This window comes from Diabrotica virgifera, chromosome 4, assembly GCF_917563875.1.
Source record: "Diabrotica virgifera virgifera chromosome 4, PGI_DIABVI_V3a".
NCBI classification, from domain to species: Eukaryota; Metazoa; Arthropoda; class Insecta; order Coleoptera; family Chrysomelidae; genus Diabrotica; species Diabrotica virgifera.
Window position 1 is genome coordinate 129,656,176 of NC_065446.1, and position 16,225 is coordinate 129,672,400.

The window sequence follows — 16,225 nt, forward strand, 5'->3', positions numbered from 1 at the left end:
TCTGCTTCGGACAGCCATGTATTGATACGAAACGAAATCGTCGTAAATACAATGTGCGCCAGAGAAAATATTATTTAGAAAATTTTATATTTTTTTCTATATTTCCCCAGTTTTATTAATTTATTTTATTGTTAACCTTTAACTACGTTAAACCCACCCCGCGCTGGTGTATAAAATACACCATTTCTACTAAAACAGCGATAAAATCCAAATTCTGTATCCGCCACTTTTTACACTCTATGTAACCTTGGACTGATGTGTTTACTAGGGGCACACATAGTTGCACGTTGATAGTTAAAGAGTTAGTTGATCTATTTATCACTTCTTTAGTGTAGTACAATTCGGTGAATCAAATTCACCCCGCGGGTAGCCTAAGTATAATTAAGTGCCGCTGAAGGGCTTTTATTTGTTCAGCACATGTCCAGCACAAGTTTAGCTGTGAAGTTTTTATTTCAAATTTATTTTTATTTTTTTTTTTCGTGAGTTATTTCTGTTAAGGTTTTGTCTTTTTTAAACAATTTTATATTTTAATTTATATATCATTAAAAATGCATCAAAAAATAAAGGCCTCATGTTTTTTTATCCCTATACATTAATATAACTAATTCGTATGTATTCAATCTGATGTTAATAAATATGGTGTATAGAATACACCGCGCGGGTGGTTACGCGAGATTCCGGAGCGCGGGTAGTTAAAGGTTAATTAAATTAAATGGATTATCACGTATACTAAGAGAAATCTAAAATGTGTGTAAAGAGTAAACAAATTCTCAAAACCTATTAAATCATAAAATTTCCAGAACTCATTATTTACGAATCAACGAGGCTTCACGAAATTGATTGTTTTGAATGCTGTGTGAACTATTGTATTGTTCTAAAGAGTTTCTGAGATATCTTACTGTTACACTGACCTTACAAGTAATTGAATTGCTTAATAACGATGGAAAAATGTCGAGCAAGCCAAAAGGAAGTGGCAAGACCATTGAATGTTGGTCATCCAACTGTTCAGAGAACTTACCAACTATTTCTTGAGACCTGATCTCATCAACAGCGACCCGGTACTGGTACAAAAAGAAAGATAGCAATCAAAGAAGATCGAGTTCTCACTTTTGCTGCATTGCAAAACCAGACACAAACTGATAAAATGCTACAAAACCATATTCAGCAAGCTCAAGGGCCAGTAATCAGCGTTTCTAGTGTTCGACAAATGTTAAAAGAACAGGGTTTGATAGCTTTCAATACAGCAACCGAGCCATTACTTACTGCTGCTCACAAAAGACGCAGACTTGCATTTGCCCGTGAACACGTCAATTGGACAATAGGCGATTGAGAAAAAGTTTTGATTACGAATAAGTGTACAATATCAATTTATGGTAAAGATGGTTGAAATAAGGTCCACAGAAGGGCTGGAAAAGTTATGCTGCCTTCACTCGATCACACCCGATTGCACTTGGTGGTGAGTCACTAATGCTTTGGACAGGAATTTCTTTTGATGCACACATAGATCTCGTCTTGATTGGGAGTGGCACATTAACAGCACATCGATGCAAGACGACACAATAAATAAACTTCTACTTCTTCTTCAGGTGCCATCTCCGCTACGGAGGTTGGCAATCATCATAGCTATTTTAATTTTAATTTTAATTGGCATTCTTTTAATTCTAGCATTTAATTCTACTGGCACTTGCTAAATTATTCAATAAATGTCTGTGCGAAGCGATTACACCGACGCAGTGGAACAACGCAGATATCGTCTTACTCCACAAGAAGGGAGATATCAACGACCTTAGAAACTACCGACCCATTAGCTTGATGTCACAAGTATATAAGCTATTCACAAGAGTTATTACCAACAGACTAGGAAGTAAGTTGGATTTCTATCAGCCAAAAGAGCAAGCAGGTTTTAGAGCAGGATAAGGCACAAATGATCATTTACAAGTAATTAAGAACTAATAGAAAAGAGTGTTGAATATAACAAGACATTAGTCCTAATATTTGTTGCCTACAAAAAAGCTTTTCACACCATAAGTCATCAAAAAATGTTAAAAGCCTTAACAGAGTGCCGCATGTCGTATAGATCATCGCTATATAAACATGATTAAATACATTTATCAAAATGCGACAGAAAGCGTAAAACTGGTAGATAAAAAGACCAACGCATTTAAAATAAAACGCGGAGTGCGACAGGGAGACATAATTTCGCTAAAATTGTTTACAACATTATTAGAGCATATATTTAAGAACGCAAATCTGAGTGAAAAGGAATTAATATCAACGGAGAAATACTTAGTCATCTCGAGATTCGCTGTCGATATTGTTCTTTTTGCTGACAGCATCGATGATGCAGTATCGCAACTGGAGAAACTATACCTAGCCTCCTTATAAGTTGGATTAAACATCAACCAGACAAAAACGCAAATCATGACAAATCTTGTGTTAAGCGAAAAGATTTCAGTAAATGGCATGCCTATTGAAGAAACCACCTCTTTTAAGTACTTAGGGCATGAGATACGCATAAGAAGAGATAATCAAACGTGCGAACTAAGCCGCCGCATAGGACTCACTTGGGTGGCATTCGGAAAGCTGAGCTATGTCCTTAAGTCAGAACTGCCTATTGTCTCAAAAGAAAAGTCTTTGAAAAGTGTGTGTTGCCAGTACTTACCTATGGTGCAGAAACTTTAACAATTAGCAAGAAAGTAAGAAATAAAATTTGTGTTAAACAAAGAGCCATGGAACGCTCAATGCTGGGCATTTCTCGTCGGGATCGAATTACGAACAGGGAGATAAGACGGAGAACAGGAGTGACGGATGCCATAGAAAGAATTACGACCCTAAAGTGGAACTGGGCTGGACACATAGCTAGAATGTCGGATAACAGATGGACACAGCTAATAATACACTGGAGAGCAAGACAAGAAACATATCGAAGTAGAGGTCGTCCGCCAACCAGATGGTCTGATGACATCAAACGGATCGACAGAAACTGGATGCAGACAGCACAGGACAGAAACGCATGGAGAAGACAGAGGGAGACCTATATCCAGCAGTGGATAGATCCGGGTTGAATGATGATGATGATACAAGACGAAGATCCTACATCATGACATGCCATATCGTCACCCTAATTAGCAAAACTCGTAACGCCAAAACGACAATCAGGAGATGCAAAATAAAGCTGATACGGAGTTACAAGGTTTTCCTTTTCGCATGTATTTAGTTTCTACATTTAGGTGGAGTTACAGGATTTGGTTAAAAGACTTGATTACTTAATTTGGTTAAAAAAAGAATTAATTTACAAACAGATGGCACATATATTCACAAATTGGGTAAAAATGGAGTTACGAGGTTTGCTAATTAGGGTGACAATATGTTGGGTTTATTGGTAACGGTTTTTTGCTAATGCAAGATAGTGCGAGCTCACACACGGCAAGGATTGTAGCACAGTATTTTGAAGATGTTGGTAATGGACTGTCCTGCTTAAAGTCCAGACCTTTAACATGTAAAGAACTTCAAAAGGCTCTCATGGTGGGATGGACCACTTTCCCCAAAAGGTCATCCAAAACGTGACCAGTGGTATCCAGAATGTAGTGGTATCCAGAATGTAGTGTTATCACACATTATTGAAACGAGTGTTACTTACCTTTTCTAGACTCTGTAATTCAATTATTGCTATAACTGTAACTGTAATGGTACATCGAAATTTTCAATACATTTATTCTTTACTCAAATTTTTCCTTGTTTTCCATTAGTTACAAATCACAATCAGTGGCGGATCAAGGGAGGGGCGATGGGGCGATAGACCCTGCCTCACCAAGTGCGTTATTTTTTTTAACTTATATATAAAGATTATAAAAACATTCATTTATTTTTCATAGAAATTTAGCCAACTGACGTAATACACAATAGATTCAGTTTGATATAAATAAGAAAAACAATTAAAAAATCAAAAATTTCTTAAATGTTATGGGTGGCTCGGCCGGTTTTCTCTGATGCGCAGTGTATACTATAAGTATCATAGAATAGAAAAATGTAACTAAAAGAAAAATAAAACATGCAAATCTACCTTTCTGCTCTGTAGTGTCTTTCTGTCCTTGATTTTTCAGCATCTCCGTAATACTAGCAATTCTTCTCGGATTTCTCTCAACTGGAGATCGACTTATATCTGCTAACTTTTCTATTTTGTCCGTAACTTCACGCTCCATCCCTTCAGTACCCGATGTATTTTTGCCTAAATTTTTCATTTCATCTTTCGTGGCTACAATTACAAATACGTCAAAACAAAACTTCCACAGTAAACTTCTAGTATGCTTAATCTTTTAATTTAGTCCTTATCGATTATATCTTATCGATAATCGTGTGATACATTTAAAACGTGTTTCTCAATTATAGATAAAGGAAATAGTGCTTACAGGGATAAACAAATAAGTTTGGCAAGAAAATAAATAATAAATTGTCTACAGGGCCTCCTATACAGGGTGTTCCATTAATAATTTAAAATATTTTAACTGTAGATTCCTGGGCTCAAAATATTACGGCTTAGCCCAAATCACTTAAATAAAATGTGGCTCCTTACTGAGTTACATGGTGTTTTATTTAACAATTTAAAGTCCATTTGTACCCAGTAATTTTAAACCATTTCACATATTCTTGTCATACTTGGCAGTAAGGGTAGGTACTGTACACCCTACTAAATTGTGATAGATAAACGTGTCTGCCTACTTTGAGAGGCGTACGACAGGGGCAAGTGAATGGTCGATCATTTCCAAATTCTAAGCCAGTAGCGGAATTGCTATTTTAGTGCAATTTTTCGATTCTCCAGTACTTGCTAGGTAAATAGCATACTCTTGATTCGTAACGATAAATTTTTCGGGATAAAGTAAAAAATGAGACGGCACAGTTATTTTGGTTAATATAATTATGTCGGTGTTTTTGGGTTATATGATAAAGGTAAATGGGCGTCCTTTTGAACATTTGTTATAAAAGGTTTAGTTAAAATGTGTCTTGGTGTTTTCGGGTAATTAAAATTGTTCTTTTATTTAAATTATAATAAATAACTTAAATTATAAAAAATAAAATAATAAGTTTGTTTTAAAATGTTGAATGCATATATTCGCCTCAAGAAATTTCAATAAATACCTAACATTATTATTTTTTAAATCCACGAGAAAAAAAGTTTTCCTGTAGTTGGCTGTATACCATATACTACAAAACGAATAAAATCCTTTATAAAAGGTATATTTGTTATAATTATAATCCAACAACATAAGCTGCTTGTTCTGGACATCGAAGTAAAAAGCGAAACTAAACAAAAACATCGGAGAGGACCACAAAAAATCAAGTGGTGGCTGCTGAAAGATGAGAAAGAAGGTCTATTCAGGAGAAGAATAGTAGAAAAAATATGTTGGAACATGAAAGGAAGCCCTAATACAATTTGGAGAAAAATGGCCAGTAGTATTAGAGAGACTGCTATTGAAATACTTGGGAAAACGTCAGGAAAAAAGTTCGAGGATAAAGAGACTTGGTGGTGGTCAAACGAAGTACAAGGAAAAATAAAAGAGAAGAGAAAATTATATAAAAAGTGGCAAGAAACCAGATCCGACACAGATCTTCAAATCTATATGGTGGCGAAAAAGGAAGCGAAAGTAGCAGTAGCAAAAGCCAAAGTAGAAGCGTATTCAAACCTATACGATCAACTTGATACCAGGGAAGGCGAAACGAAGATATATAAAATAGCCAAACAGAGAGCAAAGAAAGCAAAAGATTTTAATCAGATTAGATGTATCCGAGATGAAAATAATAAAATACTAGTTCACGAAAGGGAAGTCAAAAAGAGATGGAGAAAGTACTTTGACAGCTTATTAAATGAAGAATTTGACAGACAGCCTGTAGAGTCAACGGAGACAGTAGCAGCAATGGTCACCAAAATAACCAACGAGGAAGTGGCTCAAGCGCTTCAAAAAATAAAGAAAGGAAAAGCGGTAGGACCAGATGATATTCCTGGGGAAGTATGGAGAGCATTGGGAGAGACAGGAACAAGATGGCTAGCAGGTCTATTTAATAGAATTATGGAAGTCGGACAAATGCCAGACGAATGGAGAAGCAGTATACTGGTACCTGTTTACAAAAACAAGGGAGATATACAACAATGTACAAACTACAGGGCTATAAAACTGCTTAGCCACACCATGAAAATATGGGAAAGAGTAATTGACAGACGGATACGTGAAGAGACCGAAATATCCGAGAATCAATTTGGCTTTATGCAGGGTAGATCAACAACAGATGCAATTTTCATTATAAGGCAGTTGATGGAAAAATACAGGAGTAAAGAAACAAGCGCTCATATGGTATTCATTGATCTTGAGAAAGCATATGATAGAGTTCCTCGAGAGATTCTATGGTGGGCACTCAATACGAAAGGAGTCCCTGGTGAATATGTAAAGATTGTGAGGGATATGTATGAGGGAGTTACGACTAGTGTTAGGACAGGTGTGGGAGAGACTGATAAATTTCATGTGAAAGTAGGATTGCACCAAGGCTCGGTGCTTAGTCCGTATTTATTCTCATTAGTTTTGGACCAGATAACAGCGAAACTACAGGGTAACATTCCATGGTGCTTAATGTATGCCGATGATGTCGTGTTAGTAGGAAATAGTGAAAGAGACTTAGAACAAAAACTGGAACAGTGGAGACATGCTCTGGAGGAAAAAGGTTTAAAACTTAGTAGGACAAAAACAGAGTATTTGGAATGTTCATTTAAAGATGGAGCTACTACAAATAAAATGGTATCTTTGGATGGTGAAATGATTGTGAAAAGCAATAGTTTTAAGTACCTAGGATCGGTATTACAGAGTAATGGAGAAATAGATGGAGATGCATGCAGTAGAATTAGGGCTGGATGGATGAAGTGGAAAGAAGCGAGTGGTGTGTTGTGTGACAGAAAAATTCCAATGAAGCTGAAGGGAAAATTCTATAAAACAGCCATAAGACCGGCTATGATGTACGGAACTGAATGTTGGGCAGTGAAAAAGAAAGAGGAACAACGAATGCATGTGGCGGAAATGAGAATGCTTAGATGGATGAGTGGAGTGACAAAGAAGGATAAAATTAGAAATGAGTATATTAGAGGAAGTCTAGGTGTGGCACCAATTGATGCCAAAATGAGAGAGCATAGGTTAAGATGGTTTGGTCATGTTCAACGTCGAGACGTTAATCACCCAATACGAAGAATAGCTGAAGTGCAGATTCCTGGAAGGAGTAGGAGAGGAAGACCAAAGAAGACCTGGGGGGAGGCGATAAGGCAGGACATGTTGGTAAAGGGGATTAACATTGATATGACCCAAGACAGAATTGGGTGGAGAAATGCAATTAGGGAAGCCGACCCCGCATAGGGATAAGGCAAAGAGAATGATGATGAAAAGGTATATTTGTTAAAATCCCTAAAAAGGGTCACAGAACTAGTTTTCGATCGGATGACCGATCATCATCAGTGCTTACGTAATTCTAACATGCTAACCACCAAAATACAAAAATATGTGGCTAAAAACCCTTTACAATTCACAAAACTTCACAAAATTCACTTGCCACCATATAGTCAACAGGCGAACAAGTCAATTTTGAGCTCAAATGGTACCTGGAGCATAATACATTGGATATTTTAGACATCCATGTTTAAGCTGACATATTTTATCTGTTTCCATGACGGATCAATTGTAAAGGGTTTTTACCCACATATTTTGTATTTTGGTGGTTAGCATGTTAGAATCACGTAAGCACTGATGATGATCGGTGATGTAGACCTTTTTAGTGATTTTAACAAATATACCTTTTATAAAGGATTTTATTAGTTTTTGTTTTTTTTTGTTAATTGCGATTAAAATTTCATTTGCGTAATAAATGCAATCCTTAATAAATGCTATATCGTTACGAATCAAGAGTATATTACTTGCATAGAAAGTATTGGAAAATCTAAAAACAAATCAAATTCGCCAGTGGCGTAGAATTTGGGAAACGCAATCAATTCATTTTCCCCTGTCGTACGCCTCTGGTAGTACCCAGAAACGATTATTTAACATAATTTAGTACTGTGTACAGTACCTACAATTTCTGCCACGTCTGACAAGGATATGTCAAATAGTTTTAAAGTACTGACTACAAATAGTTCATAATTTTTAAAAAAAAACTCCTTTAGCTCAGTAAGGAGCCACATTTTATTAAAGTAATTTGGGTTAAACCTCAATGTTTTGAGCCCAGAAATCTACAGTTAAAATATTTCCAATTATTAATGAAACACCCTGTATACAACTGATCCGGGTATAAATTTAGTATACAAAAATGGAAATTATTAAAAGTAATGTTAAAATAATAAAAAACATTTAAGAGGAAAGAGTAGCGACAACAGGTAGCGAAAACGCGTTCCAAGATTGTGGCTGTAATTTTGAATATTTTTTCGAGATATCTGGCACACGTATTCGTAATATAATAAAGAATGGCGGTACAGAGCCCAATTTGAAAAATATATTAATATGTGGAAATTACTCTGTAATTAAATACAATATTAAAAAAACGAGCCTGTACCGCCATTAAGAAGACCAAAAAAATACACTTTCTTCAAATAACTTTTTTTATCCGATGTCTAGATTTTGTGTCATTTTGGAACTACTAAAATTTTTTATTTCATTTGTAGTTCCAAAATGACACAAAATCTAGGCATCGGATAAAAAAGTTTATTTGAAGAAAGTGTATTTTTTTGTTCTTCTTAATGGCGGTACAGGCTCGTTTTTTTAATATTGTATTTAATTACAGAGTAATTTCCACATATTAATATATTTTTCAAATTGGACTCTGTACCGCCATTCTTTATTATATTACGAATACGTGTGCCAAATATCTCGAAAAAATATTCAAAATTACAACCACAATCTTGGAACGCGTTTTGGCTACCTGTTGATCGCTACTGTTTCACCTTAAAGCGAAAAGATATTAACCAATGTATTCAAAAATCTTCTTTCACAGAAGCTTGATTGACATTTCACTAAAAATGCCACATACAGGGTGGTCCTTAAGTAATTGTACAAAAAGAAACAGTAGATTCTACACTCTAAAATATTACGATTTAACCCAACTTACTTTAATAAAATGTTGATATTAAGAAAGATACAGGGTGGTAAAGTTGAAAGGGCCTAGCCGGGTAAGATGGTGAAAAGTGCCCCCAGCTCGATTTAAATTCCATATAGGCCACTTTTTAGCACATATAGAGGAACTCACTCTCTGAAATTTTTAGCCCCCTAGGTGGTCACGTGACCCCCCTAGAGCCTAATTAGGCTTTTTATGTTTTTATTTTTTATCTCAGCCGCGTCAAGAGCTAGCCAAAAACTGTATTTAAAAAAGTTATGTTTCAAAAAGATCTATATGAAAAAATTTTTTTTATTTTTTGGCGGGAAATTCAAATTTTTAGAACAATTTTAAACTTTTAAGTTACTCTGAAAAAAAACTAAGACACTCGTTTTTACGAAAATCAATTATAATGTGTGATTTTGCACAATCTTTCACCCTGAATTTTTTCAGATTTTTAAAATTGGTGAAACGTACCTTTAAAAATAAAAAACCGCATTTTTTCGGTTTTTTTTTTCGTTTTTTGATACAATTTTATACATATTTTTTAAAATAGGTAACACTGTCACTAGAGTAGGTAAAAAACTGAAAAATAATTGGGGTTTGCTTAATAAACATTTTTTGTAACGCCATCCATTTGCAAGATACAGGGCGTTGAAGAAAACAAAATTTTACACATTTTTTACGATTTTGCTGAAACTACTGGCAACGTTGTAATAAAACTTGGCGGGATTTAAGAGGTGGTTATTGTGCATGTTTTGACATACAATTAAGGATTTGATATTCATCATTAGCGCGCTAGTACGCCACTGACATATTTCAAATTAACAATCGTTTTTGAATTCCTCGTTCAATTTGTGACAAAAAATGTATCTTCTTATTTTTTCATACGACGCGCCATTTTTATTCAAAAAATAAAAGATCTTAACCCTTACAAAGTATTCGAACCTCTAGTAGTTTCTACATCTACATAATAAACTCGTACATCCATTATTAAAATTAATTCGAATACTTTGGAAGCGTTAAGATATTTTATTTTTTTGCAGCAAAACGGCGCGTCATATGAAAAAATGAGAAGATATATTTTTATTGCAAATTAAACGAGGAATTCAAAAATGATTGTTAATTTGAAATATGTCAGTGGCGTACTATCTTTTTTTCTTTGAAAATTTCAGACCATTACCCCTATGCGCGCTAATGATGAATATCAAATCCTTAATTGTATGTCAAAACATGCACAATAACTACCTCTTAAAACCCGCCAAGTTTTATTACAATGTTGCCAGTAGTTTCGGCAAAATCGCAAAAAATATGTAAAATTTTGTTTTCTTCAACGCCCTGTATCTTGAAAATGGATGGCGTTACAAAAAATTTTTATTAAGCAAACCCCAATTATTTTTCAGTTTTTTACCTATTCTAGTGACGGTGTTAAATTTTTTGAAAAATATGTATAAAATTGTATCAAAAAACGAAAAAAAAACGAAAAAATGCGGTTTTTTATTTTTAAAGGTACGTTTCACCAATTTTAAAAATCTGAAAAAATTCAGGGTGAAAGATTGTGCAAAAATACACATTATAATTGATTTTCGTAAAAACGAGTGTCTTAGTTTTTTTTTTCAGAGTTATTTAAAAGTTTAAAATTGTTCTAAAAATTCGAATTTCCCGCCAAAAAAATTAAAAAAAAATTTTCATATAGATCTTGTTGAAACTGACAACTTTTTTAAATAAAGTTTTTGGCTAGCTCTTGATGCGGGTGAGATAAAAAATAAAAACATAAAAAGCCTAATTAGGCTCTAGGGGGGTCACGTGACCACCTAGAGGGCTAAAAATTTCAGAAAGTGAGTTCCTCTATATGTGCTAAAAAGTGGCCTATATGGAATTTAAATTGGGTTGGGGGCACTTTTCACCATCTTACCCGGCTAGGCCCTTTAAAATTTAATTTTTCGCCATAACTTTCATGTTTATGGAGATTTATTTACAAAAATTTATAAGTACAGGTTTTGAGTATGAGGAATTATAATTTGATGCATAATTTTCATGTATCTCATACAGGACGCCACATATGCCACATATTTGACATAAATTTGCGCTTAACTTTTTTGCTCTTCGAGTTAACACTGCTTTTCTGATAAAATATTAAAGATACGATATTTCAACAAAAAAAAAGGTATACTTGTTAATAGCTTCAAAACTGAACAGTTTTCGAGATAATCGCATTTTACAAATCAGCTGCATAACTCTGTTTAACGCAATTAATCCAGGCAACGAATGAAAAATAGAAAAAAACATCAATACTTATAAATTTTGGTATGGAATACCTTCAACTAAAGTTGATAGTTTCCAAAACATTAAAGAAAAAATAGTATACGCTATTATTTTTTTACATACATCATTAAGATAATTAATAATAATCTGTTATTGGATTTGACGTCAAACATTTTACATTTCATATTAAATTAAAGTCATAATAATATCATATTTTATTTTCAATTGAAATTAAAAAATAGTTTAACTGAATAACATAAAACTTTTTATCAAAGTAAGTGTTCGATATGTCCACCATTTTCTTCAATGCATTTATCAATGCGTTCCATAAAAGATCGTCTCATATTAAATAGGATCATTGGTTGAAAAGAAACAGCTGCAGCATTTATTTCTTCCCAAAGTTGGTTGCGAGTGTTTATGACATTTTTGTAGACATGTTGTTTCATTGCTCCCCATACACCAAAATCGAGCGGATTAAATTCTGGGCTACGTGGTGGCCAAGGAAAATGACTACCACGACCAATCCAGCGTTCAGGAAAGTTGTTATCTAGGATGTTCTCATTGCTCTCGTATAATGTGGTGGTGCACCATCTTGCATGAACCACATATTTTGCCTTAAGTTTAATGGCAATTCTTCCAGCAAATCAATAAAATCATTTTGTAAAAAATGTAAATAGTTATCACCATTCAAATTACGAGGTAACTCGCATGGCCCTAAAAAATGATTTCCAATGATTCCACACCATACGTTTATTTTGAATTCATGTTGAAAATGCCTTTCTCTTTTAACACGAGGATTTTCAATATCCCAGGAATGATTGTTCCTTAAATTAAAAACCCCACGGCGTGTGAATGTAGCTTCGTCCGTAAATAATATTCTATCGACGAAGGAGTGGTCAAGATTTTGCCTGTTTCGGATATCATTTGCAAATCTGCATCTTAAAGGCAAATCTGTTGGCAATATATTTTGTACAGGTGTAAAGTGGTAAGGGTGAAAATGCTCGCAGGGTAGGATTTTTAAAATTGAAGTTTTGCTGATTCCTAACGCTGAAGATAAACGTCGTGTACTTACCTACTTGAGAATCATCGTCAACGCGAACCATTACTTCATCTTCTTGATCAGGCGTAATCATTTTCGGTCGGCCTAAATTGTCACGTTTAGGACGAAATGAACCACTTTCGCCTAAATTCCGAAATAGATGTTGAAATGTTTGGTGATTAGGTTGCAGCCTGTCTGGGTATCGTCTTAAATATTCCCTTTTCGCTGCACGCCCGTTAAAATATTGCTGACAATAAATAGCAATCATATCTCTCATATCGATATTTGAAAAATTATTATGCCTCGGCATTTTCTGCTTTTGTTTAATAAACCAAAATAAACTAAATATTACAAAAGTCACTCATTTATTGACACAATACTTATTTGAAGTTGTCAACATCATTAGTGACATCAGCCTACTATGTTAATGAAACAATACTTATTTTAAGTTGTCAAAATCATTCGTGATATCCAGTGGCGTAGCGATAAATCCGGGGGCCCTGGGGCAAGTCCACTCACGGGGCCCCTACTACAAAAAAAATTTCAGCTTGCTTTTGGGTGAATACAAATTTTTTAATTGATTTTATTTTTTTTTTATTTTAAAATATCTAACTATTTTGCAGTTCTAGCTCTTTAATCTACTTTTAAATAAGCTAATCATGCTTAGCCTCAAAATGATTTTTTTATATAAACTTGACTTGAACTCTGCATATTCAGTTAAATATATTTTTTTAGGTGTAATATTTTTTTTATATTTTATATTAAATCTTTAGGAAATATAGATTAAAACTAAAACACCAGTTTAAAATGTCATATCATTTAATAATTTAAATGATAGACGATACGTCGACACAATCGACGATTAAAAATAAGATTTTTACCGTTTTGTGTCATGTTTTTACGTTCTGAGCAGGCAAACAGTCACACTAATTGCGTACTTAATTACGTATTTGCGACGAAGTTGATGGGATCCTTGAAGGGCAATGGAAAAATTCCAGAAAATTTAGTAAGTAATACCGGGAAAATAGTAATAGATATTTTGTTTAAAAGAACATTCTGAACACGTACGTATATTTAGTTTTTCAAAATTCGAGAAGTACATAAACTAGACAATGACCCTCATTTTTTTTCAGGAGTCTCGCGGGGGCCCTTACCTCGGGGGCCCCGGGGCACTGCCCCGGTGGCCCCGGTGGATTCCTACGCCACTGGTGATATCAGCCTAGTATGTTAAAATTTGCCGTAACAAATTAAATAAGAATGGGGTTGTCTAATGATGACATCCAAACTGGCTCTAAATGAAGCATTTATCAGGTATTCAGTGCTTTAACGCACAAATATCACAAATAAGAATTATTATGTAGCTGATTCCAATAACAGATTATTAATTTAAGTAGACCACCCTGTATTTAAAGAGGACTTGAAAATTCTTTTTAATTTAAATTAAAATTAAGGTGGGGGGAAGTAGTTTTTGTTTTTATTTGATTCAGAGTTGGACCACCCTCTCCAGATAGCTATTTTTGCCTACTAGGCGTTATCAATGGAGCTATGTAGTCACAACTCTGAACCAAATACATACCAACAGACTGCCTTATTTAAGGGAAATTACAGCGAACGCAATAATTCCACTTTTGAGACGGAAATCAGCGACATCTCTCGTAAAACGAGGAAGATGAAAAGCCCCAGATACAATGTTTACTATAATTGAACAATTAAAATAACTGAACTAAAAATAATAAACAATATTTTAAATCTAAGACTTTTCGTTTAAAGAAACTGCTTTCTGGTTGCATTCTAAATCTCCGGCTTTTACAATTTATAACCATGGAGACGACGAATATAGAAGAAAAGAGAAAGGACACGGTCACGTATTTACTTTCTTTTCGTCTAGGAAAAAGACTGAAAGACAGTTTCAAGTACTCAAAAATCTGAGTAAAGATGAAAAAGGGGGAAAGGCAGTTTTTGTTTTTATTTCATTCAGAGTTGGACCACCATCTCCAGATAGCTCTGAATCAAATAAAAACAAAAACTGCCTTTCGGTACTTTTCCTAGACGAAAAGAATGTAGATACGTGACCGTGTTCTTTCTTCTATATTCGTCGTCTCCGTGCTTATAAACTGTAAAAGCCGGAGATTTAGGATGCAACCAGAAAGCACTTTCTTTTAACGAAAAGTCTTATGTCCAGTTGCACCAACAAATAAACGATTGATTTTTTAATTTGAATTGCCCGTTTATTTTAAAATATAATAATTGTCAAAAAACTGTCAAATAAAAACAGAAATTTAACCGATTCTCCCGAAAATATTGAATTTTTTACCATCAAATATAATGACAGAACACTTTTCTTTTCTTTCAAAAAGGTTAAAATTTAATATTTTTTGAGAGAATCGTTAGAATTTCTGTTTTTAATTTGACAGTTTTTTGACAATTATATTTTAAAATAAACGGGCAATCCAAATCAATCGTTTATTTGTTGGTGCAACTGGACATTAGATTTAAAATATTCTTTATTATTTTTATTTCAGTTATTTTAATTGTTTAATTATAGTAAACTTTGTATCTGGGGAATTTCGTCTTCCTCGTTTTAAAATTAAAGTCTCTGTAAAACAACAAATCAAGTACCTTTTGGTTCCTGGTCGCTGAATAGATCTGAAGGCAGTCTTTCCGACGATGGTATATCCTGATTTGACGACGAATCAATTGGTCCTATCCTGAAATCAGAATATGTAAATTGTTTTGGCCAAAAAACTAATAAATTGGTTGCTTATTATGACATAAAGAATCAGCGCTATCGACGTGGTCGCTATCAAAAAAATTTTAAACACGCCTATGAAATATTATTTTCTATATACAAAAATTTTATATATTTTTTTAATTTAACTTCAGAACAACATTTCTATATACAGTTTCACTTTTATTTTACCACAGTTCAGTTCAGCGTTTTTGGAATGTAAATCAGTAAATAACGTAAATAGATGTACAGGGTTATTCACTATATTTTAACCCCCCTTAAAACTGCTTCATTTACAGAATTAGAAAACAACATGATGGTAGAAAAACAAAGAAGATGTAAACAAAATTGCTGCAGATGTTAACTTTGTTAATTTAAATCGAACACCCTGTATATGGTTTTACATTTGAATAGACCGTTCTGTAACGAACATTTCCTTATTGAGTTTGATGGGCCTATCTGGAAGAACAAGCGAGATACTAGATATTTTGAATAAGTAAGCAACATGTAGTATTGTTAGTTAACTGTAAATTGTCGTTGATATTTTATTATTATAAGTTAGTGTTTCATTCCCTACAGTAATTTATATATTACCTATAATATTTTAAACTTTTCAGCTTCCGTGTAAGGAACCCATTCTATTGGTCCGAGAGCTGTTAGACATTTTTGAGTAGGTATTTTAGGCAATCTGAAAATTTTTCAGGTAACTCTTCCATGATAGCCTAATGCAAAAATGCCGGTCTGGGTGGAAGGTAGCGGTTATTTTCCCCAAAAATCCTCCCCAAAGTTAAAAAAAGGGTAAAAATTGTTATTACAAAAAATATCTTGACGTGACTTTAAAGTAAATTTAAATATTCAAATATAAAGAAAATAAACAGACCAGGCGATTTGCGAGAGATTTTAACTCTGCAAGATGCTTGCATGGGCGCCCCAGGAATATTTTCTGGGGCAGATTGCATCTGAATCTATACACTATTAACCAGTATAAAATATACAACTATACATGCATATATAGGGTGAGGCAGATAACTGGCCTATTAGAAATATCTTGAGAACTAAAGGCAACAGAATCATAAAAA

At 34.0% G+C, this 16,225-nt stretch overlaps 1 protein-coding gene across 2 annotated transcripts in view; it reads right to left on the reverse strand.

Annotated features, from left to right (window-relative positions):
* The window catches only part of LOC114335879 (WASH complex subunit 2C), a 136,242-nt gene that overhangs the window by 23,658 nt on the left and 96,359 nt on the right, over positions 1 to 16,225 (reverse strand). For both annotated transcript variants that reach the window (XM_028286169.2, XM_028286168.2), the window contains 2 exons: positions 15,038 to 15,126; positions 4,064 to 4,255 (listed from right to left, as the gene is read on the reverse strand). In XM_028286169.2, the coding sequence (XP_028141970.2) occupies positions 4,064 to 4,255; positions 15,038 to 15,126 (281 nt within the window). The remainder of the gene's footprint in view (positions 1 to 4,063; positions 4,256 to 15,037; positions 15,127 to 16,225) is intronic.